The sequence below is a fragment of the Simochromis diagramma genome, unplaced genomic scaffold, assembly GCF_900408965.1.
Source record: "Simochromis diagramma unplaced genomic scaffold, fSimDia1.1 OVJJ01000416.1, whole genome shotgun sequence".
Lineage (NCBI taxonomy): Eukaryota > Metazoa > Chordata > Actinopteri > Cichliformes > Cichlidae > Simochromis > Simochromis diagramma.
Window position 1 is genome coordinate 1 of NW_024387080.1, and position 22,905 is coordinate 22,905.

General features: G+C 40.3%; 2 protein-coding genes, 1 long non-coding RNA gene and 2 pseudogenes across 4 annotated transcripts; 3 read left to right on the plus strand and 2 right to left on the minus strand.

Moving 5' to 3' along the window:
* Positions 1-756: 756 nt before the first annotated feature.
* Positions 757-1,659, plus strand: LOC120742409 (annotated as a pseudogene).
* Positions 1,660-4,486: 2,827 nt separating this feature from the next.
* LOC120742401 lies at positions 4,487-5,557 on the minus strand (annotated as a pseudogene).
* Positions 5,558-11,639: 6,082 nt separating this feature from the next.
* On the plus strand, positions 11,640-12,512 carry LOC120742410. 2 transcript variants are annotated; one of them, XR_005697864.1, is made up of 3 exons: positions 11,640-11,843; positions 11,924-11,996; positions 12,275-12,512. It is a non-coding gene; the product is annotated as an uncharacterized LOC120742410 (long non-coding RNA). The 2 variants fall into 2 exon arrangements; XR_005697863.1 differs by lacking the exon at positions 12,275-12,512 and adding an exon at positions 12,101-12,220.
* Positions 12,513-13,558: 1,046 nt separating this feature from the next.
* Positions 13,559-19,462, plus strand: LOC120742417 (interferon a3-like). Its single transcript, XM_040045713.1, has 4 exons — positions 13,559-13,763; positions 18,803-18,952; positions 19,122-19,193; positions 19,288-19,462. The coding sequence occupies exons 1-4, from the start codon at positions 13,752-13,754 to the stop codon at positions 19,384-19,386; spliced, it is 333 nt and encodes a 110-aa protein (XP_039901647.1). The 5' UTR covers positions 13,559-13,751; the 3' UTR covers positions 19,387-19,462.
* Positions 19,463-21,493: 2,031 nt separating this feature from the next.
* On the minus strand, positions 21,494-22,905 carry LOC120742414 (interferon a3-like). The gene is made up of 5 exons (XM_040045710.1): positions 22,673-22,905; positions 22,489-22,572; positions 22,196-22,345; positions 22,014-22,097; positions 21,494-21,903 (listed from the first exon to the last, which is right to left on the minus strand). The coding sequence occupies exons 1-5, from the start codon at positions 22,802-22,804 to the stop codon at positions 21,805-21,807; spliced, it is 549 nt and encodes a 182-aa protein (XP_039901644.1). The 5' UTR covers positions 22,805-22,905; the 3' UTR covers positions 21,494-21,804.

A 22,905-nucleotide genomic window follows, 5' to 3' on the forward strand; every position in this document is an offset into this window, starting at 1 on the left:
TGAAAAACATTGCTGTAAATCTCCTATCTTAAATTTTCCAAGATTAAAATCAAGAAGTAAAAACAGATTTCGGATAAATAAACTTTTACTTGACAGTAATTAAATTACATTTAAACTAATTGAACTAATTAAACTAATTAAACTAATTAAACGACTGTTGTTCTACGTTTACTTTAAAATCGCCTAAAGGTTTCATGTTAATCGCAAGTATTAAGAGATTGACATAGAGGTGGAGATTTGTGTTTTTATGCTTTTATGTGGTAACTTGACGTCATCTCATGTTGCTGCTGCCTCAGTTTTTGTTATATCATAGCCAATTTTTGTACAACACTGTCTTTATATGACACAATTATCATATAAAAACAACAACAACAACAACAACAAACAACAACAAAACACACAACAACAACAAACAACAACAACAACACACAACAACACAACAACAAAAAACAAACAAAGCTAAAAAAATAATGACATAAATCTTTTTTCTGGTTCACGTTTTTCTAGTTTCTACTTGATAGAGTTAGAAAACGAAATCTTGCACTCTCTATCAATGAAAGAACAGATATTAATCTTAAAAAGATGACATAAATCTGCTATTTTTTACTTTTGAGACGATTATCCAGCTGATTAGAAAATGAAATAGGTGTGTACTTGGGCTTTGCTATAAATGAAGCGCCTGAGGTTTGCTCCATCAGAACACCAGGAGACCTAAAAATGTGCTTCACACTAAGGAAATTTCTACATTTTTCAAAAATGATCAGCAGGATTTTCATCGCTTGCCTGTTTCTCGGGATGTACAGTACGGGATCTTTGCTAGGTTGCAAATGGATTGTAAAAGATCGAGACGACATAAAACGTCAATTCCATGTGTACAACAACAGAGCTTTGGATTTCCTTGATATGATGGTGAGTGCACTTCTTTGCATAATGTTTAACATGGTATTGATTTAAATAGTTTGATTAGTTCCATGGATGATGTGTGTGTGCGTGTTTTGTGTGTGATGCAGATTACTAACACCACTAAGGATGCTGAAATTGAGCACACAGTGGCTTTCCCTAATGAACTGTATCACCAGAAGTCCAACGCAACAGTAAGTCATCCCCAGCTTTTTACATAAAGTTGTTTCTTTTTTAATGAAAGAATGGAAAGTGTCGTGATTGCAAATCCACAAAAGTTTGTCTTTACCTATATATAGACTGTTCAGCTATGAAAGGGTCGAAGGGATTCTCTCCCACAGAGCCAAGGGAGTTGTTCTTATCACGACTCTGTCATAACTCCTGTGCATAAAAATGTATAATTCAAAGACAAAACACAACAATGTTATTTTCAAACATTTGTTCCTGTGCAAACAAAGATTTTCGGTCCCTGGGAAATTTCTCATAGCTGTGTGAATTCTTGTTCTTTGACTATTCATCTTGAAGTTTTAAAGAAGTATTCCTATAGTGATCTCTTCTTCTTCATCTTCATCTTCTTCTTCTTCTAGGATGAGGATAAACTGGCTTTCATAGTTCAGATTCTGAAGGAGCTGTTTGCCCTGTTTGAGAAGCATCGCAGCTCTGCACCATGGGAGGAGAACACAGTGGAGAACTTTCTCAGTTGTCGACAAAATGGCTGAAGAGCTTAACTCCTGTGTAAGCTCACTTTCATTTCAATGAACAATGATATTGCATTTTTTTTAATTTTACAATGAATTCAGTCTCTATTATATATATTTATCAGTCTCTGACAAATGTGAATAAGTTAAAGTGGTGAATGATGTATTCAAATATATTTTGTTCTTCCTTGTGGGTTATTTAGGTTGGAAGCCACAGCAACACGACACAGCTGACGCATTTCAAGAGTCTCTCAAATGAAACCCTAAAGGCCAATGTAAGTCTGCATTATTTTTACTAAACCTGTATTTCAATATGACAGATTTTACACCGCTGGTATTTTAATAATGATAATATTGTTTTGTCTGTAGGGTTACAGTGCTGAAGCCTGGGAGACGATCAGGAACATAACAGAAGATCATCTGAGTCAATGCGGATTCCTGGTTAACTCTCTGGGAAATGCCCACTAAAACTCGTCTTTCGGATAAATTTTTAAAATGTATTTGTATTTCTTAATTGGTTTAATTTATTTATTGTATTCATAATATTGACACTATTTTTATTTTTGTATTATTTATTCATTTATTTATTAGATTTCTGAAAATTTTCCATAAAATAAACTAGACATATTATTTGATATGTTAAAGTCAATAAATATTTTCTTATCACACAAATTGAAATATGTTGATTTTTCTGTTCCTGAAATATCAAGAATAAGGGTTTTGCACTTATTTTTAATGAGTGCAATCAAACATTAGACACATTGTCCAGATTTATATAGAAAGATTGTTTTGATTCTTCACAAAAGCTCTTACAACATAGAAAGTAGAAGTACTGATACCTCATGTGGAGTGAGTATGAGCACCAAGACCACTTTAGAGACTTTCTTTGGTTTGGTTTCTTTTGGTTTATAAAGTATGACGAGTAAATTGAGAGCTTTGCCTTTACACTCAGCTCTCTCTTCACCCTGATGGACCAGTACAGCAGCCGCAGCACTGATCTGTCTGTCAATGTCCTTCCCCCTTCTCCCATCACTCGTGAACAGGACCCCAAGATACTTAAACTCCTCCACTCGGGGCACAAACTCATCCCTGATCACGAGTGGACAGTCCACCCTTTTCTGGCTGAGCACCATGGCCTTAGATTTGGAGGTGCTATTCTCATTCACTTCATTACATTTGGCTGTGCAGCATTCCAGTGCGAGCTGGAGGTCATCAGCCGATGAAGGCAATAGAACAACATCATATACGAAATGCAGAGCTGAGATTCAGAGAACATCTGAGCCTTCTGCCACTTGGCTACACCTAGAAATTCTCTAAATACAAATTATGAACAGAACCGGTGACAAGGGCGGCCCTGGTGGAATCCATCACCCACCGGAAACCAGTCTGACTTATTGCTTATTGCTGGCTATGCGGACCAAGCTCCTGAAATGGTTGTATGAGAATTGAGTGGTCCATAGCAATGGGCCAAACAGCCCATACTCCTGAAGTACCTTCCACAAGACACTCTGAGGGACATGGTCGAGTGCCTTCTCCGGGTCCACAAAGCCCATGTAGACTGGTTGGACAAACTCCCATGCACCCTCAAGTATCCTCAAGAGGATAAAGAGCTGGTCCAGTGTTCCACGATCAGGATGTAAACTGCATTGTCCAAGGTTCGACTAACTGCCACCTCAGAGGTACCACCCCTGATCTGGTAAATGGACTGATTTTATATAGCACTTTTCTACTCTCCCGGAGTACTCAACGCGCTCTATACAACATGCCTCTTCACCCATTCACACCCACTCATACAAGCACTTCAAGTGCAACCTAAACTACATTCACACACATTCATACTCCGATGAATGCAACTCAGGGTTAGTATCTTGCCCAAGGCATGCAGACTGGGGAAGCCAAGGATCGAACCACCAACCTTCCGATCAGTAGCTGATCTGCTCTACCACCTGAGCCTCAGCCACCCCACACAAAGTAAAAGTTAGACTGATGCAGTACATGAGCACAATGCCTATACAAATATACCTATATCATGCATAAAAGCACTGAAAAATGGTACATACTTCTTCAATTCTAAGTTTTTCCATATTCGAGCATTAAAAACAAATAAAAGAATAAATAAATAATTTGGTCATTTTCAGGTTGTAAAATAATTTAAGTGGAAGCTTAGACGACAGTATTTATAATTATTTAACAAAAAGTAAACTTCACAGCACCACATCTGAAATTAAGTATTTTAGCACAGATACAAGAGGACTTGTTTTGCAGCCATAAGACGTGAACAACTTGTAGTCCCTGAGGAGACCATGAACTCCTCTCTATATCAAAATATTCCAAATGTGAGGCCATCAGTTAAAATTTGGCCCAAACTGGATCAATGTACAACAGAAAGGCTGGACAAAAACATTTCCCACGTTTTTGTTTATTTCATCATGAAATAACTGTCTTAATCGTGTCAATTTATTGATTAAGTGACAGAAAAGTTACATCTTATATTATGGGCTTTCCTTTTAACCCATTAAAGAACACTTTCATTCCACTTTCGTGAACTTCCAAGCACTGTGGAGTTTTGCTTTTCATTTTTTAGTTTAATTGCAATCGAAATCTGGTTAAAGGAACTTACAAGTTCACCATTTTGATATTAAACAGTAATATAAACAATAAATTCACTTTGTAAGAAGATAGATTCTTTTATTTAGAATATATTTTACAAATGTTCATTTTGCTCATTATAAAGATAAAAAATATTCCTAAATCTTCATCAGCATAAAAAACAATCAAAACAAACAAAAATAAATATCAAACAACCAAGTGAATAAATAAATTATTAATAAATAGACAAGCAATTAAATTAACACAGTCGTCATCACAGACATGACAACAGAGAGGTTTTAGTGGGCCGTGTGCAGAGATGAAGCCAGCTGTTCTGCTCTCATTAGATGGGCTTTGGCTTCTTTCCTGATCACCTCCCAGGCTTCAGCACTGTGATCCTACGGAAATACCAATATTAGTATTCTTATTGTTATTGAAACAAGTTATTATATCTATTTATCTTAAGGATGATCTAAACCCCAAATTAATGAGAATGATGTGATCTTACCATTTCCTTTAGGATATGATGTGGAGTCTCTTAAAGTACATGTGCAGCTTTGTGGTTTTCTTCTTGTGACCGTGGCTCCCAATCTAATTTAATTACAAGCAAATGAATTAAGAATTGTCATGTCATGTAAAGTATCATATTCGAATGTAATAAAAACCTAACTGAAAGTGAACTTACACAGGAGTGAAGCTCTTCAGCCTGTTTGTTGACAATATTGAGCAAGTTCCTCACTGTGCTGTCCTCCCATGATGCAGCGCTGTGATCCTCCTCAAACAGGGCGCCACCTCCTCCAGAATCTGAACAGTGAAAGCCAGTTTATCCTCAACCTGGAAGAAGAAGATCAAATACAGACCACTTTAGCAATGCTTCAATAATAAAAGAGTGGATTTAAAAGACAAAATTAATCTGTCCTAAGGGAAAATTGTGTTTTTTTCTATAAATAGGCAAAAGCTGGTTCACTTACTGATGATTTGGACACCTGGTGGTACAGATGATTAGGGAAGACCACAGTGACCTCCACTTCAGTGGTGTTAGTGGCGTTTGTAGCCTGCAACACATTGAATGTTTTAGTCATCAGATGCTCAAGTGAAATAATTCTAAAACTATTTAAATAACGAATCAACTAATATTAAAACATTAAAACACTCACCATGGTATCAAGCAGATTCAGAGTTTCTTCGTTGTGCTGTCTGAATTTATGATCCATCCATCTGCAGCTTAGCGAGGAGCTTTCAGTGGACAGAGCGAGAAACAGGCAAGCAAAGAGAATCCTGTTGTAACAAGTGTCACCTGGCAGTTTGTTGCTCTCTGCCAGGTGATTGGCTGAAGAGCTGTGAAAAGGTAGTGGGTGTGTGGGGTGAAGTCAGCGCCCTTCTGTGGAAAAACCAGAGGCAATTAATTCACTCAGGTGCGAGTGGGTATACTGTCGGTAAGAGACTTTTGCCACTTTTGTTTGGATCTTTTGCTTTTGCATGTGCCTATTTTTAATGTGTCATTGGACTTTTTTTTAGTGTGACCACGAATTTTAATAGAAGAATTGATCAAGCCCTAGATCGACTGCGCGCAGGGAAACTGATCAATATTGTAGGTATATTGAGTGTTTGTTTTAGCTTCATGATTTTGAATGGTTTTTAAAATTGTTATTTTATTGGGTAATATTTTAATTGATAATGTTGTTTGTTTTTCAGCTGTGCTGTCTCTTGTCCTTTTTTGTTCTTTTGATTGATTTGTAATTTTTTTTGGTTAGTCCGTCCAGCCGTAGAGGCGGTTATCGATTGAGAGTAAGTTTTGTAAGGGCGGACTAACCTCTCTTTTGTTTTTCATTTATTTTAATTGTTTGTGCCACTTCCCTTTATCTCTCAGATCACAGGCCATACATAGCACTGATTCCCAGCTGCGCTGAGACCCGAATTGTTTCAGTGTGGTGCCACGATTGCAGTGTCGCTAAGCGGGGTGTGACGGGTTTGCAGTGTTATTTCGCACAGTTTGTGTGGTAAGTCTCGTGTGCAGCTGGGATATCAGCGGGATGTGTTGTAAGTCCTGTCTGGAAACGACTGGGAATTGTACTTTTAACTCATATAATAAATAAATGATCAATTATTTCTTTGCCCCGTGTACTCATCCCTTGTCCTCGGTTACATTTTGGCGTTGTCGACAGGATTTCAAGGGAGTGGGCCATTTTGTTTTGTTATTTTGTAAGGACAGCAGGGACAGGTTTGTAAGATTGGAGAGAAGGAGCAGCCAGGTCTCGATCGCCATCATGGAGGGAAGCGAGCAACAAACAATGGCCCAACGTATACAGGAGTTGGAGAATGAACTTAGAGACTTGAAAACAGCATCTGTGGGTACAGAGAGGGCCCTCTACATCAACAGGAGTTACAGGAGTGAATCAGAGACTGTGAGACCCCAATCCTGTGGTATACGTACCGCAGGATAGAAAGTTGCCAACATTTCAGGGAAGTATGGACAATATGGGCTCACTGACTCTAGATGAGTGGATTGAGCAAATGAGAGACTTTGTGCGCACGCGAGGCAGAACAGAAAAAGAGCAAGCTCAAAATCATTTTTAACCAGTTAGAGGGTACTGCACGCACTGAGATAAAGGTTTTGCCAAAGGAACAGAAAGAAAATGTTGAGAAAATTTTTGATACACTAAACGAAATGTATAGTTGCTTAGATTCCCACCTTTCTTTGCAACGCAGAGTTTTTCAATCGCAAACAATTAGAAGGCGAGTCCTTAATTGACTTTTCTCATTCCTTGATGGCCTTAATGGACCAGATTATTAAAACGGATGAGGAAGCTGCAAGAAAAGCTTCAAAAGATCTGCGTGATCAAGTTTGTGATGGTGTTAGAGATCTGAACATTGAGGATCAGGCTAGAGATTTGATTAATGCCAACCCACAGTGGACGATTCGTGAGGCGAGAGCCGAAGCGACCAGGTTGGATGGCACAGCATGAGAATCAGCCTGTTAGGTCTAGATATAATCAGTCTGTTTTCAGTCTCTGCAGATATGCAAGCTTTCTTGTGAAAGTGTAGATTCTAGAACATCAGAATATGCTGAGTTGGTGTCCCTTTTTAAAAAGCCAACAGACACAATTAGAGTTGGTCATTAAGGCATTAAACCCACAGGAGGTGGCTGCTTCTAGCAATCACACTTTTCGACGTAGAAGGACGGTGAATGGTAAACCCATTTGTTTTTAGGTGTGAGCAAATTGGAACATATTGCCCGATTTTGGCCCGACATTACCCAATTCTGAATGGAAATCAGCATGAAGAGCAGCTAGGGCTGATGGCCAACTACTGGGGCTGCGGAAAATAGTACCCACCAAGTGCACAGAGCCAAACACTGGTGGGGAGGGTTGCAAGGCTCCAGTAATGTAGAACTCGGTCATCTAGTTGGTGAATGCTTGGAAGGGGAGGTTGATTTGGGTGGGGTTATTATTTCATGTCTGGCTGGACACAGGGTCCATGGTCACAACAATCACAGAAAGCTCTTTTAAAAATAACTTTTCTCATCTCAGTGATAAAAAGCTTAAAGACTGTGGTTGGTTGGGACTTAAAGCAGCTAATGGCCTACAAATCCTTATTCTGGGTATATTGAGTTGGATGTTACAATCCTGGAATTCACCTACCTCGTCGAGGGGTTGTTGATTGTGGGAGATCCAACAGATAGCCACATGGCACAGAAAAAGACATCTGTACCTGGTGTGTTAGGAATGAATGTATTGAACCCCCTTTACTCTGAATTGTGTAAACAATATGGTTCTGACCTCTGGGAAGCTCCAGTTTTGAAGACTGCGCCACGTGGTTGGAGAAGAGCGTTGAGATACTGCCAAATGATGGAGGCCATGGCAAATTCTCCTGAACCCCATCGTGTTAGAGTACAGGGTAAGAAGTCTTTCTGTGTTCCAGCTGGAACGCAAAGTTATGTACCTGTTACCTGTCCAAAGATGCCTGTGAATACACCTATTGACCTCTTGATTGAACCCCTCGGGCCTGATGATGGTTTTCTCCCGGAAGGCCTATTGGTGTCTCCTTCATTGGTAAAGGGAGAAGGAGGGGAGGCTTTTGTTCCAGTTACTAATGTGGGTTAAAACTGATGTCTGGTTGACACCTCGTCGGGTGATTGCTACAGTTCAACTGGCCAGTGTGCTAGCAGAGGGTAACTCTGAAATACAGGTCTCTGTAAATTCACAGTGTTGTACAGCTTATATTTCCAGTCATACAATGGCAGACAATGCAGCGGAATTGGATCTGCCTGAATTTGAAAGTCTTGAGGAGAGCGAGAAAACTGCAAGCAAAAGTTTTATTGCAGAAGTATAGCGGCGTGTTTGCCAAGAATGAGTTGGATGTTGGTTGTAAGTAAATTGATCACTCATGAAATTCCTTTGATAGATGAAACACCAGTGCGACAACCATACAGGCGAATCCCTCCGTCTCAGTATGAACTGGCAAGGGATCATATCAAACAGCTGCTGCAAGCTTCGCATCATCAGAGAAAGTAGTAGTCCGTACTCATCCCCAATAGTTCTTGTTCAAAAGAAGGATGGAAGTCTACGCATGTGTGTTGATTATAGACAGTTAAACGCCAAGACCAGAAAAGGATGCATTTCCTCTGCCAAGGATTGAAGAATCCTTGGATGCTTTGACTGGTGCTCAGTGGTTTTTCCACTTTGGACCTGGCTAGTGGTTATAATCAGGTGGAAATGGCTGAGAAGGATAAGATTAAAAACTGCATTTTGTACCCCATTTGGTTTGTTTGAGTTCAACCGCATGCCGTTTGGTTTGTGTAATGCACCCAGTACATTTCAGCGCCTGATGGAGCGTTTGTTTGGAGATTGCAGACATCAGTCGGTGCTTTTGTATTTGGATGATGTGATTGTTTTTTTCATCCTCCGTGCAACAGCATTTGGAGCGGTTGGAAGAAATCTTCTCTCGTCTGGATAAAGAGGGGCTTAAAGTGAAACTCTCCAAGTGCCAGTTTTTCCAGAGGCAAGTGAAATATTTGGGGCATGTGGTCTCTGCCGAAGGAGTTTCTACTGATCCAGATAAAATAGCTGCAGTGCGGGATTGGGAAAACGCCCAGCAATCTAGCAGAACTGCGTTCCTTTTTAGGATTTGCTAGTTATTATAGGAGATTCATAGCTGGTTTTTTCACGCATGGCTGCTCCCTTGCATAGATTGGTCTCTGCACTCCTCCCTCCAGGTAGAAAGGTAGGACCCCCCCAAAACCGTTATTGGATTCTTGGGATTTGGAGTGTGAACAAAGTTTTCATCAGCTCAAGGCTGCTCTGGTTTTCTGCACCAGTACTTGCTTTTGCTGATTTTCAGAAGCCATTTACATTGGAAGTAGATGCAAGCTATGGGGGTCTAGGGGCAGTGCTTTCCCAGGAGTAGGAGGGTAAATTGCGGCCAATAGCTTTTGCCAGTCGGAGCTTAAAGCCTACAGAGAGGAATATGAGAAATTATAGTTCCATGAAGCTTGAGCTTGTAGCTCTCAAGTGGGCCGTCACTGAAAAGTTTAGGGAGTATCTTTTGGGTCATCGTTGCACTGTATTTACAGATAATAACCCACTAAGCCATCTGTCCACGGCAAAGCTAGGTGCCACAGAACAGAGGTGGGCATCAGAGCTGGCCGCTTTTGATTTGACCATAAAATACCGGCCTGGGGCTCAGAATGCTAATGCAGACGCATTGTCCCGCCTACATGGAACTGTAATGGAATTGGATGGTCCATTATCTAATGATATTGGAGTGCAGTGTGAGATGATTCCCAGTGTTCAGGCAGAGATAAGTGTTTTACCGGGTTGTTCTTTCTCTGATCTCTGTACGTTACAGAAACAAGACCCTGTGATTGGTCCCTTCTTAAAGTATTGGGAGGTGGCCAGGTTGCCAGATTCAAAGGAAAGAGATGGTCTTGGTAAGGGTTCGAGGGAATTGGTCCGTCAATGGGGGCGGATGAAACAAAGGGAGTCTGTGTTGTATCGCTGCACTCATACTCCTGATGGAGTGAGGGAGGTTGACCAGCTGGTGCTGCCACAGTGTTTACAGAGCCGCATCCTTCGTTTACTCCACGATGAGCATGGCCATCAAGGGGTTGAGCGTACACTGCAGTTGGTGCGCTCGCGATATTATTGGCCGCACATGTATGCAGATATTGAGAGATGGTGCAGAGATTGTGAAAGGTGTGTTCTTTCTAAGGCCGTTATGCCAAAGATTAAAACCTTTATGGGTAGTATTTCTGCATCTCGGCCTCATGAAATTTTGGCAATTGATTTTACAGTACTTGAACCCTCAACTGATGGTAAAGAGAATATTTTGGTAATGACTGACATCTTTTCTAAATATACTCAGACTGTTCCTACAAAAGATCAGCGAGCCAGTACAGTGGCAGAGGCTTTAGTGAAGCATTGGTTTCATTTATTTGGGCCTCCAAGCCGTATACATTCTGATCAGGGGCGAAATTTTGAAAGCGCTTTGGTGCAACAGCTGTGTAAAATTTATAAGATAGAGAAGAGTCGGACGACACCCTATCATCCACAAGGTAATGGTCAATGTGAACGATTTAATCGTACACTTCATGACTTGCTGCGTGCCCTGCCTCCTGAACAAAAGCGCCGGTGGCCGCGGCACCTCTCCCAAGTCACATATGCGTATAACACCACAGTACATCAGACAACTGGCATGACTCCATATTATTTGAATGTTCGGGCGAGAGCCACGGTTTGCCAGTGGATTTTTGGTTGGGTGCTGGCAGTGAAGTTGATGAGGACGTCACTCTTGAAGAGTGGGTACAGGAACACCAAAGTCCTTGGCTGCTGCATATGATGTTGTGCAGCAACGGTTTAGAAAGGAGAAGGGTTCCGAGAGATTGGAATTCCTCTAATGTGCTAGTCCTGCTTTGGAGCAGGGCGATTTGGTTATATGAGAAACCACTCTGTAAGAGGTCGCATAAGATTCAAGATTTTTGGGATCCCACGCCCTTTCAAGTAGTGCGACCTCCTCCTGGTCATGGCGTAGTAGATTCAGAGTCGCTCCTGCTGGCACCTGTCCACTTCGACAAGTACAATCGAACTGAGTTGAGAAACATTCAAATCAGGGAATTGGATGGAGACCAAGGATAGTGGCCTACAAATGTCAAAACAGGATGATCTACTGGAATGTTGGCCACAAACTTCAGTAAATGGGTTGATGAAGTGGAACCGATGTTTACAGAACAGGGAGATGGAGGCGATTCTGCAGTGTTGGAGGAAGGGACGTTGAGTCCCACACATGTGGGGGTGCCCCATTTGGATTGTTCTGGGGACCTAGAAACCTGGGGAGGAAGATGTTGCAGCTTGACGCAAGGGTCTCGTAGGTCAATGAGGAAGACTGCTGGACACACTCAAACCCAGTTAAATTGCCACAATCCATTATAAAATGAGCAAAATTTTAAGTGTGCTCTCTTTTTCAGCTCATCGTCGGGTCGCCGATGCCCTTTGAAGGGGAGGGTTGTAACAAGTGTCACCTGGCAGTTTGTTGCTCTCTGCCAGGTGATTGGCTGAAGAGCTGTGAAAAGGTAGTGGGTGTGTGGGGTGAAGTCAGCGCCCTTCTGTGGAAAAAACCAGAGGCAATTAATTCACTCAGGTGCGAGTGGGTATACTGTCGGTAAGAGACTTTTGCCACTTTTGTTTGGATCTTTTGCTTTTGCATGTGCCTATTTTTAATGTGTCATTGGACTTTTTTAGTGTGACCACGAATTTTAATAGAAGAATTGATCAAGCCCTAGATCGACTGCGCGCAGGGAAACTGATCAATATTGTAGGTATATTGAGTGTTTGTTTTAGCTTCATGATTTTGAATGGTTTTATAAAATTGTATTTTATTGGGTAATATTTTAATTGATAATGTTGTTTGTTTTTCAGCTGTGCTGTCTCTGCTGTCCTTTTTTGTTCTTTTGATTGATTTGTAATTTTGTTTTGGTTAGTCCGTCCAGCCGTAGAGGCGGTTATCGATTGAGAGTAAGTTTTGTAAGGGCGGACTAACCTCTCTTTGTTTTTTTATTTTAATTGTTTGTGCCACTTCCCTTTATCTCTCAGATCACAGGCCATACATAGCACTGATTCCCAGCTGCGCTGAGACCCGAATTGTTTGCAGTGTGTGCCACGATTGCAGTGTCGCTAAGCGGGGTGTGACGGGTTTGCAGTGTTATTTCGCACAGTTTGTGTGGTAAGTCTCGTGTGCAGCTGGGATATCAGCGGGATGTGTTGTAAGTCCTGTCTGGAAACGACTGGGAATTTGTACTTTTAACTCATATAATAAATAAATGATCAATTATTTCTTTGCCCCGTGTACTCATCCCTTGTCCTCGGTTACATGTTCATTCATTTTTTAGCGTAATAAACTTCCTTGTAATGAAAGCAACTCGGATGGTCTCCGGTGTTCTGATGGAGCAGACCTGCAGCGCCGCATTTATAGCAGAGCGAAAATATTTCATTTTCTATATACCTGGGAAACCCGCAGGTACAACAAGCTGTAATGTCGTACACGTGGGATTTAAATTTCCGTCTATAAAAAAAAATATCCCACACTTAACAATATATCTTAAAGAAGATAAGATATCATGATGTATGAGGGTTTGACCTCATTATGAGGATTCCTGGAGATACACATCCATTTGACCACCTAAGAAACATGACGACAACTCAACTCACACTGATGATTTCATTTGTACCAAATCGTGTATAGGCTTACGTTTTGATACTAAACAGTTAACGTGTTTACAGGGGTATTAATGCTGCTTTGAGGACTTTTCATCTATTATTGTCAAGAAACGGCATGTGGGCAGCAGACGGTGGACCCACATGCATGAACCAGGTGATGAAACAAAAGTGATCAGATCACAGGTCAGATATATGTTAACGATAACGTCATTGCAAGTACTACATGTGCTGGATTGCTTTTCTTGTTTGTTTGTTTTGTTTTGCTGAGGGGGGCTTTTTTCAGTTATTATTATTTCAGACTCATTCAGAATCGGAGCAGATAAATACTCCTGGTTTGCCCTCCACTACCGGTTACATGAGGTTAACACAAATACATCACAACTGATTTACAAGTACAGCAGAAGTGCAAGCTGTTTAATAATGAAGAAACTGCTAAAAAAGCTAAATGCAGGCCACATGAAATGACGCAATGATGCAATGAACCAAGGTAAATACACCTGCTCATTCATACCTACGCCCATTCTTCACTCACGTGGCAGCCGCTTTCGTTTTCCTCGGTAAAGAGAAAAAAAATACCCAAAGTGGAAGCTGTAGTTTACGAGTATCACCTATAGGCGGCGTAGAGTTTCTATTTGGAACAAGTGTCACCTGGCAGTTTGCTGCTTTCTGCCGTGTGATTGGCAGAGGAACTTTGAAAGTTAATAGGTGTGTGAGGTGAGGTCAGCGCTCCTCGGTGAGGAAGTTCCAGAGACAATTAACTCACTCTGGTGCGAGTGGGTATGTTGTTCGTGTGACGTTTTAATGGTGTTCAAGCTGTAGATCGACTGCGCGCGATCAATATTCTGTTGTTGTGATGCCTCTGCAGGTAATGTTTCTTTTTGGTTGATTTGTAATTTCCTTTGGTTAGTCCGTCCAGCCATAAAGACTGTTATGAATGAAGAGCGGACTAACCTCTCTCGTTTTTATCTTTTCGTTTATTAATTTGTGCCACTTCCCTTTTATAAATCCAGACTGCAGGTTACGCATACCGCTGATTCCCAGCTGTGCTGAGACCAGAACTGTTTGCAGTGCGTGCCCAGTGGTAAATTGATTGCAGTGTCTCTAAACTGGGTGTGACGGTAGTGTTATTTGCTCGCACCTTTGGTTTGATAGGTTTCATGTGCAGCTGGAATATTAGTAAAATATGTTTTGAGTCCTGTTTGGGAATGAATGGGAAATGTATGTTTAATTGATGGGATAAATAAATTATACATTTATCTCTTTGACACCTTTTATTTGACACCTTAGTGCTCTGTTACATATTGTTGTAGACGCCACAGACTTTCTGTTCTCCGTTCACAGCTCCTGCCCTGCTAAAGACTTTTCATAACACACTCTGCAACTTATACGACCAGTATATTTGGCTTTTTATATATTTCACAACCTGAAAAAACATAAACTTAAATCACTCTATACTCTTTTCTTCTCTCCTGTAATCAACCCTACTTGAAAATGAAAGCAAACGTGCGTAAGGAGCGTCACTGACGTTTGGCGCACATCCGCTTTCATTTTATTTCATCACAAGTAACGAAATGTGTTCGACGTTGACTGTTTTCATTTTTTTCCATTTTTTTTTTTAAAACTGCCATTAATGTCTTGCAACCAGTGGCGGTCCTAGCCTGTTTGGTGCCCCGGGCGAACACTCCCTCTGGAGCCCCCCCCCCCCCCCCCCCCCACACACACACACACACAAAACATATTAGGAATTGTACAGTAACATAAAACTGTTGGACGGAACCATACTGAATTTCGCCAGAGAAACACACGCACGCACACACACACACACACACACACACACACACACACACACACACACACACACACACACATACATGCATATGAAGAGAGAGAGTGTATGCATTGTATGCAAATGGCGACCAAACAGCCATCATAATTCGTCATACAATGAGAACAGGACTATTTTTACCATTTCTCTTTGGAGCAACTGTAACCCACATTATTTCCTTAGGGAATGAAGTATTCTGATTCTGATTGTTTCAGGATGACCTGCCATTATCCAATGACACATCTGCTTACCTGTATCTCTTGCTCGTTTCTCCTCCTCTTCTTTTCTATTTTTTCTAAACTGAGCACCTGATGGCTTTGAACTGTTCTTGTCCATCTTCCATTGGTTTTAATTTTGCACTCCAGTATGAACACAAATTCCCCAACTCAACGATCGCCACAATATAACCTAATAGACCTACACCTAGTTCACAGATTCACTTTGTCTAAGGTGTATTTCTGGGATTTCACACAACCCAGGATTTAAATCATGAATACATATGGGCTTGGATTTACATCTTTATGAATGAAATGCGCTCTATTTGGAAGCAGCCGGCCCCCCTCCCCTGTCGACAGGCTGTGTGTGAGATCATCAAACTTCAAAGTTCACCAGGGAAGACACAAAGGATAACTGTTTGCCTTTCCTGGACTGCGCTGTGCACATTGAAGAGAATGGCAACCTCAACATCGAAGTTTACCGGAAGCCCACACACACGGACCAGTACCTCCTGTTCGACTCCCATCACCCTCTGGAACACAAACTTGGAGTAATTAGGACCCTACACCACCGGGCAGAACATGTTCCCTCTAAGCCTGAAGGAAAAAAGAAGGAACACACACATGTAAAGGAAGCACTCAAAACGTGCGGCTATCCTAAATGGGCGTTCTTAAAGTCAGCAAAGAGGCACAGAAAAGAAGATCAGACACCAGCGAGGGAGGATAAGAAAGACAGACGCAACAACATTGTCATCCCCTATGTAGCCGGTGTATCAGAAAAACTCAGGAGAGTTTTCTCCAAGCACGACATCCCAGTGTATTTCAGACCCAGCAACACGCTCAGACAAAAACTGGTTCACCCGAAAGACAAAACGCCAAAACACAGACTTAACAATGTGGTGTATGCTGTACAGTGCAGCGAGGAATGCTCAGACCTCTACATTGGAGAGACCAAACAGCCACTTCACAAGCGCATGGCACAACACAGAAGAGCCACCTCCACAGGACAAGACTCAGCAGTCCATCTGCATCTTAGGGATAAAGGACACTCTTTCGAGGATGCCAATGTTCACATTTTGGACAGAGAGGACAGATGGTTTGAAAGAGGAGTGAAAGAAGCCATCTATGTCCACTGTGAGCGACCATCTTTGAACAGAGGCGGTGGTTTACGACACCAACTCTCTGCCATCTATAATCCAGTTTTGAGATCCCTTCCCAGACGCCTTAACGCCCACTCACATCCTGGGCCATCTGACCTCAGGAATTCGCATGATAAGGTGGGGCCAGGTTTCACAATGAACTCACCCGAAACTCTGGCTGATTGGGACCCACACCCAGTTTCACACCTTGGCTCAGGCGATTAGAGGATCATCAGGGGGTCCTTTTGTCCCTCTGTGGGGGGATACTCCCACTAGGTTTATATCTGGGACTCTCCACCATTTGACCTTAGAACTGAAGAAGCTTCTCGGATGAGAGGTGAAACGTCTTCAAGTAACTTAAAGAAGTCCAGACGCTTTTCTTTGCAAGCTCCTTTGACTACGATGACCTGGATGACTGAGAACCTTCACAGACAGATCATCAAACTGTAAATTATAAATTTTAAATTGTTATTGATCCCTTTACCCCGAGTCCTAAAGTGTGTATTTATTTTCTTACTCTTCTTATATTTGTTGTTCGTTTACTTGCACTGCTGTAACTGGAGGCGCGGCGTTTCGTCTCTCTATATACCGGACTGTATATAGCGGAGATGACAATAAAGTTTACTTTGACTTCAGCAGCAAGCAGGCGCACCGAGGGCTCTCGCGCTAGAATTAGAATGATAAGTCAGTATCATGATGTCTCGTGTTTGGTGTTTGTTGGTTTTTTTATTGTTTTATTTTGCGAGTTGGTTATTAGATGCTATCCAACCAGTCAAAGAATCCCCCGCCGCCCCGCCCTCTCCTCCCTGTGCAGCAAGAAGCAGGCGCACCTCGCAAACGGAGGGCGCCCTTACTCCCAGCAAATGGGCGATAGAAAACCGATGGTGCCTATGCCATTCCCAATACGCGCTGGCTGATGTCTGGGCAGCATGAGTACGAGCAATTTATTTATTTATTTATTTTTGCCGATGCCCGTGAATCCGCCCCCCACCACGATGCTGATATCAAAAACCGCTACTGCTTGCAACCCGCAAAGAAGGTGAATACTACTGCCTGAAAATAATTACTGTAAATCTCCAACCTTCAATTTTCCAAGTTAAAATAATGTAAGAAAGAATTGAGATGAATATACTTTTACATGACGGTAATTAAAATACACATATATTAAACGACCATTATCCGACGTTTACTTGAAATCAGCTGAAGGTTAAAAAACTAAAACTAATTTTTTTTTAAATTTTAGCTACCTTAATGTCTTGCAAACTGCCAAGAAAGTAAAGACTCCCTGAAAAACATTGCTGTAAATCTCCTATCTTAAATTTTCCAAGATTAAAATCAAGAAGTAAAAACAGATTTCGGATAAATAAACTTTTACTTGACAGTAATTAAATTACATTTAAACTAATTGAACTAATTAAACTAATTAAACTAATTAAACGACTGTTGTTCTACGTTTACTTTAAAATCGCCTAAAGGTTTCATGTTAATCGCAAGTATTAAGAGATTGACATAGAGGTGGAGATTTGTGTTTTTATGCTTTTATGTGGTAACTTGACGTCATCTCATGTTGCTGCTGCCTCAGTTTTTGTTATATCATAGCCAATTTTTGTACAACACTGTCTTTATATGACACAATTATCATAAAAAAACAACAACAACAACAACAACAACAACAAAAAAACACAAACACAAGCTAAAAAAAATAATGACATAAATCTTTTTTCTGGTTCACGTTTTTCTAGTTTCTACTTGATAGAGTTAGAAAACGAAATCTTGCACTCTCTATCAATGAAAGAACAGATATTAAATCTTAAAAAGATGACATAAATCTGCTATGTTTTTACTTTTGAGACGATTATCCAGCTGATTAGAAAATGAAATAGGTGTGTACTTGGGCTTTGCTATAAATGAAGCGCCTGAGGTTTGCTCCATCAGAACACCAGGAGACCTAAAAATTTGCTTCACACTAAGGAAATTTCTACATTTTTCAAAAATGATCAGCAGGATTTTCATCGCTTGCCTGTTTCTCGGGATGTACAGTACGGGCTCTTTGCTAGGTTGCAAATGGATTGTAAAAGATCGAGACGACATAAAACGTCAATTCCATGTGTACAACAACAGAGCTTTGGATTTCCTTGATATGATGGTGAGTGCACTTCTTTGCATAATGTTTAACATGGTATTGATTTAAATAGTTTGATTAGTTCCATGGATATGATGTGTGTGCGTGTTTTGTGTGTGATGCAGATTACTAACACCACTAAGGATGCTGAAATTGAGCACACAGTGGCTTTCCCTAATGAACTGTATCACCAGAAGTCCAACGCAACAGTAAGTCATCCCCAGCTTTTTACATAAAGTTGTTTCTTTTTTAATGAAAGAATGGAAAGTGTCGTGATTGCAAATCCACAAAAGTTTGTCTTTACCTATATATAGACTGTTCAGCTATGAAAGGGTCGAAGGGATTCTCTCCCACAGAGCCAAGGGAGTTGTCTCTTATCACGACTCTGTCATAACTCCTGTGCATAAAAATGTATAATTCAAAGACAAAACACAACAATGTTATTTTCAAACATTTGTTCCTGTGCAAACAAAGATTTTCGGTCCCTGGGAAATTTCTCATAGCTGTGTGAATTCTTGTTCTTTGACTATTCATCTTGAAGTTTTAAAGAAGTATTCCTATAGTGATCTCTTCTTCTTCATCTTCATCTTCTTCTTCTTCTAGGATGAGGATAAACTGGCTTTCATAGTTCAGATTCTGAAGGAGCTGTTTGCCCTGTTTGAGAAGCATCGCAGCTCTGCACCATGGGAGGAGAACACAGTGGAGAACTTTCTCAGTATTGTCGACAAAATGGCTGAAGAGCTTAACTCCTGTGTAAGCTCACTTTCATTTCAATGAACAATGATATTGCATTTTTTTTTAATTTTACAATGAATTCAGTCTCTATTATATATATTTTATCAGTCTCTGACAAATGTGAATAAGTTAAAGTGGTGAATGATGTATTCAAATATATTTTGTTCTTTCCTTGTGGGTTATTTAGGTTGGAAGCCACAGCAACACGACACAGCTGACGCATTTCAAGAGTCTCTCAAATGAAACCCTAAAGGCCAATGTAAGTCTGCATTATTTTTACTAAACCTGTATTTCAATATGACAGATTTTACACCGCTGGTATTTTAATAATGATAATATTGTTTTGTCTGTAGGGTTACAGTGCTGAAGCCTGGGAGACGATCAGGAACATAACAGAAGATCATCTGAGTCAATGCGGATTCCTGGTTAACTCTCTGGGAAATGCCCACTAAAACTCGTCTTTCGGATAAATTTTTAAAATGTATTTGTATTTCTTAATTGGTTTAATTTATTTATTGTATTCATAATATTGACACTATTATTTATTTTTGTATTATTTATTCATTTATTTATTAGATTTCTGAAAATTTTCCATAAAATAAACTAGACATATTATTTGATATGTTAAAGTCAATAAATATTTTCTTATCACACAAATTGAAATATGTTGATTTTTCTGTTCCTGAAATATCAAGAATAAGGGTTTTGCACTTATTTTTAATGAGTGCAATCAAACATTAGACACATTGTCCAGATTTATATAGAAAGATTGTTTTGATTCTTCACAAAAGCTCTTACAACATAGAAAGTAGAAGTACTGATACCTCATGTGGAGTGAGTATGAGCACCAAGACCACTTTAGAGACTTTCTTTGGTTTGGTTTCTTTTGGTTTATAAAGTATGACGAGTAAATTGAGAGCTTTGCCTTTACACTCAGCTCTCTCTTCACCCTGATGGACCAGTACAGCAGCCGCAGCACTTCTGTCTGTCAATGTCCTTCCCCCTTCTCCCATCACTCGTGAACAGGACCCCAAGATACTTAAACTCCTCCACTCGGGGCACAAACTCATCCCTGATCACGAGTGGACAGTCCACCCTTTTCTGGCTGAGCACCATGGCCTTAGATTTGGAGGTGCTATTCTCATTCACTTCATTACATTTGGCTGTGCAGCATTCCAGTGCGAGCTGGAGGTCATCAGCCGATGAAGGCAATAGAACAACATCATATACGAAATGCAGAGCTGAGATTCAGAGAACATCTGAGCCTTCTGCCACTTGGCTACACCTAGAAATTCTCTAAATACAAATTATGAACAGAACCGGTGACAAGGGCGGCCCTGGTGGAATCCATCACCCACCGGAAACCAGTCTGACTTATTGCTTATTGCTGGCTATGCGGACCAAGCTCCTGAAATGGTTGTATGAGAATTGAGTGGTCCATAGCAATGGGCCAAACAGCCCATACTCCTGAAGTACCTTCCACAAGACACTCTGAGGGACATGGTCGAGTGCCTTCTCCGGGTCCACAAAGCCCATGTAGACTGGTTGGACAAACTCCCATGCACCCTCAAGTATCCTCAAGAGGATAAAGAGCTGGTCCAGTGTTCCACGATCAGGATGTAAACTGTATTGTCCAAGGTTCGACTAACTGCCATCTCAGAGGTACCACCCCTGATCTGGTAAATGGTCTGATTCTTATATAGCACTTTTCTACTCTCCCGGAGTACTCAAAGCGCTCTATACAACATGCCTCATTCACCCATTCACACAAGCACTTCAAGTGCAACCTAAACTACATTCACACACATTCATACTCCGATGAATGCAACTCAGGGTTAGTATCTTGCCCAAGGCATGCAGACTGGGGAAGCCAAGGATCGAACCACCAACCTTCCGATCAGTAGCTGATCTGCTCTACCACCTGAGCCTCAGCCACCCCACACAAAGTAAAAGTTAGACTGATGCAGTACATGAGCACAATGCCTATACAAATATACCTATATCATGCATAAAAGAACTGAAAAATGGTACATACTTCTTCAATTCTAAGTTTTTCCATATTCGAGCATTAAAAATAAATAAAAGAGTAAATAAATAATTTGGTCATTTTCAGGTTGTAAAATAATTTAAGTGGAAGCTTAGACGACAGTATTTATAATTATTTAACAAAAAGTAAACTTCACAGCACCACATCTGAAATTAAGTATTTTAGCACAGATACAAGAGGACTTGTTTTGCAGCCATAAGACGTGAACAACTTGTAGTCCCTGAGGAGACCATGAACTCCTCTCTATATCAAAATATTCCAAATGTGAGGCCATCAGTTAAAATTTGGCCCAAACTGGATCAATGTAAAACAGAAAGGCTGGAAAAACATTACCCACATTTTTGTTTATTTCATCATGAAATAACTGTCTTAATCGTGTCAATTTATTGATTAAGTGACAGAAGAGTTACATCTTATATTATGGGCTTTCCTTTTAACCCATTAAAGAACACTTTCATTCCACTTTCGTGAACTTCCAAGCACTGTGGAGTTTTGCTTTTCATTTTTTAGTTTAATTGCAATCGAAATCTGGTTAAAGGAACTTACAAGTTCACCATTTTGATATTAAACAGTAATATAAACAATAAATTCACTTTGTAAGAAGATAGATTCTTTTATTTAGTAAAATATATTTTACAAAATGTTCATTTTGCTCATTATAAAGATAAAAAATATTCCTAAATCTTCATCAGCATAGAAAAACAATCAAAACAAAACAAAAATAAATATACAAACAACCAAGTGAATAAATAAATAAATTAAATAAATAGACAAGCAATTAAATTAACACAGTCGTCATCACAGACATGACAACAGACAGGTTTTAGTGGGCCGTGTGCAGAGATGAAGCCAGCTGTTCTGCTCTCATTAGATGGGCTTTGGCTTCTTTCCTGATCACCTCCCAGGCTTCAGCACTGTGACCCTACAGAAATACCAATATTAGTATTCTTATTGTTATTGAAACAAGTTATTATATCTATTTATCTTAAGGATGATCTAAACCCCAAATTAATGAGAATGATGTGATCTTACCATTTCCTTTAGGATATGATGTGAGAGTCTCTTAAAGTACATGTGCAGCTTTGTGGTTTTCTTCTTGTGACTGTGGCTCCCAATCTAATTTAATTACAAGCAAAATGACAATTAAGAATATGTCATGTCATGTAAAGTATCATATTCGAATGTAATAAAAACCTAACTGAAAGTGAACTTACACAGGAGTGAAGCTCTTCAGCCTGTTTGTTGACAATATTGAGCAAGTTCCTCACTGTGCTGTCCTCCCATGATGCAGAGCTGTGATCCTCCTCAAACAGGGCAGCCACCTCCTCCAGAATCTGAACAGTGAAAGCCAGTTTATCCTCAGCCTGGAAGAAGAAGAAGATCAAATACAGACCACTTTAGAAATGCTTCAATAATAATAAGAGTGGATTTAAAAGACAAAATGAATCTACCCTAAACGAAAATTATGGGGTTTTCTTTCAGTAAGTCAAAGCTGAGGTTCACTTACTGATGATTTGGACACCTGGTGGTACAGGTGATTAGGGAAGGCCACGGTGACCTCCACTTCAGTGGTGTTAGTGGAGTTTTTAGCCTGAAACACATTGAGTGTTTTAGTCATCAGATGCTAAATTGAAATAATTCTTTCACGAAAAATAACAAATTAACTAATATTAAAACATTAAAACACTCACCATGGTATCAAGCAGATTCAGAGTTTCTTCGTTGTGCTGTCTGAATTTATGATCCATCCATCTGCAGCTTAGCGAGGAGCTTTCAGTGGACAGAGCGAGAAACAGGCAAGCAAAGAGAATCCTGTTCATCATTTTTTAAAGGTATAAACTTCCTTTGTATGAAGCAAACTCGGATGTCTCCCGGTGTTCTGATGGAGCAGACCTGCAGCGCCGCATTTATAGCAGAGCGAACA

Bases quoted from the DNA above. Each gene is read 5' to 3' on its own strand.
- LOC120742417 (XM_040045713.1), top strand. The intron at 18,953-19,121 runs GTAAGCTCACTT...TGGGTTATTTAG, and splicing joins CTGAAGAGCTTAACTCCTGT to GTTGGAAGCCACAGCAACAC. The intron at 19,194-19,287 runs GTAAGTCTGCAT...TTTTGTCTGTAG, and splicing joins ATGAAACCCTAAAGGCCAAT to GGTTACAGTGCTGAAGCCTG.
- LOC120742414 (XM_040045710.1), bottom strand. From the start codon at position 22,804: ATGATGAACAGGATTCTCTTTGCTTGCCTGTTTCTCGCTCTGTCCACT. The intron at 22,573-22,672 runs GTGAGTGTTTTA...AATGTGTTTCAG, and splicing joins TGAATCTGCTTGATACCATG to GCTAAAAACTCCACTAACAC. The intron at 21,904-22,013 runs GTAAGATCACAT...GTATTTCTGTAG, and splicing joins ATCATATCCTAAAGGAAATG to GGTCACAGTGCTGAAGCCTG.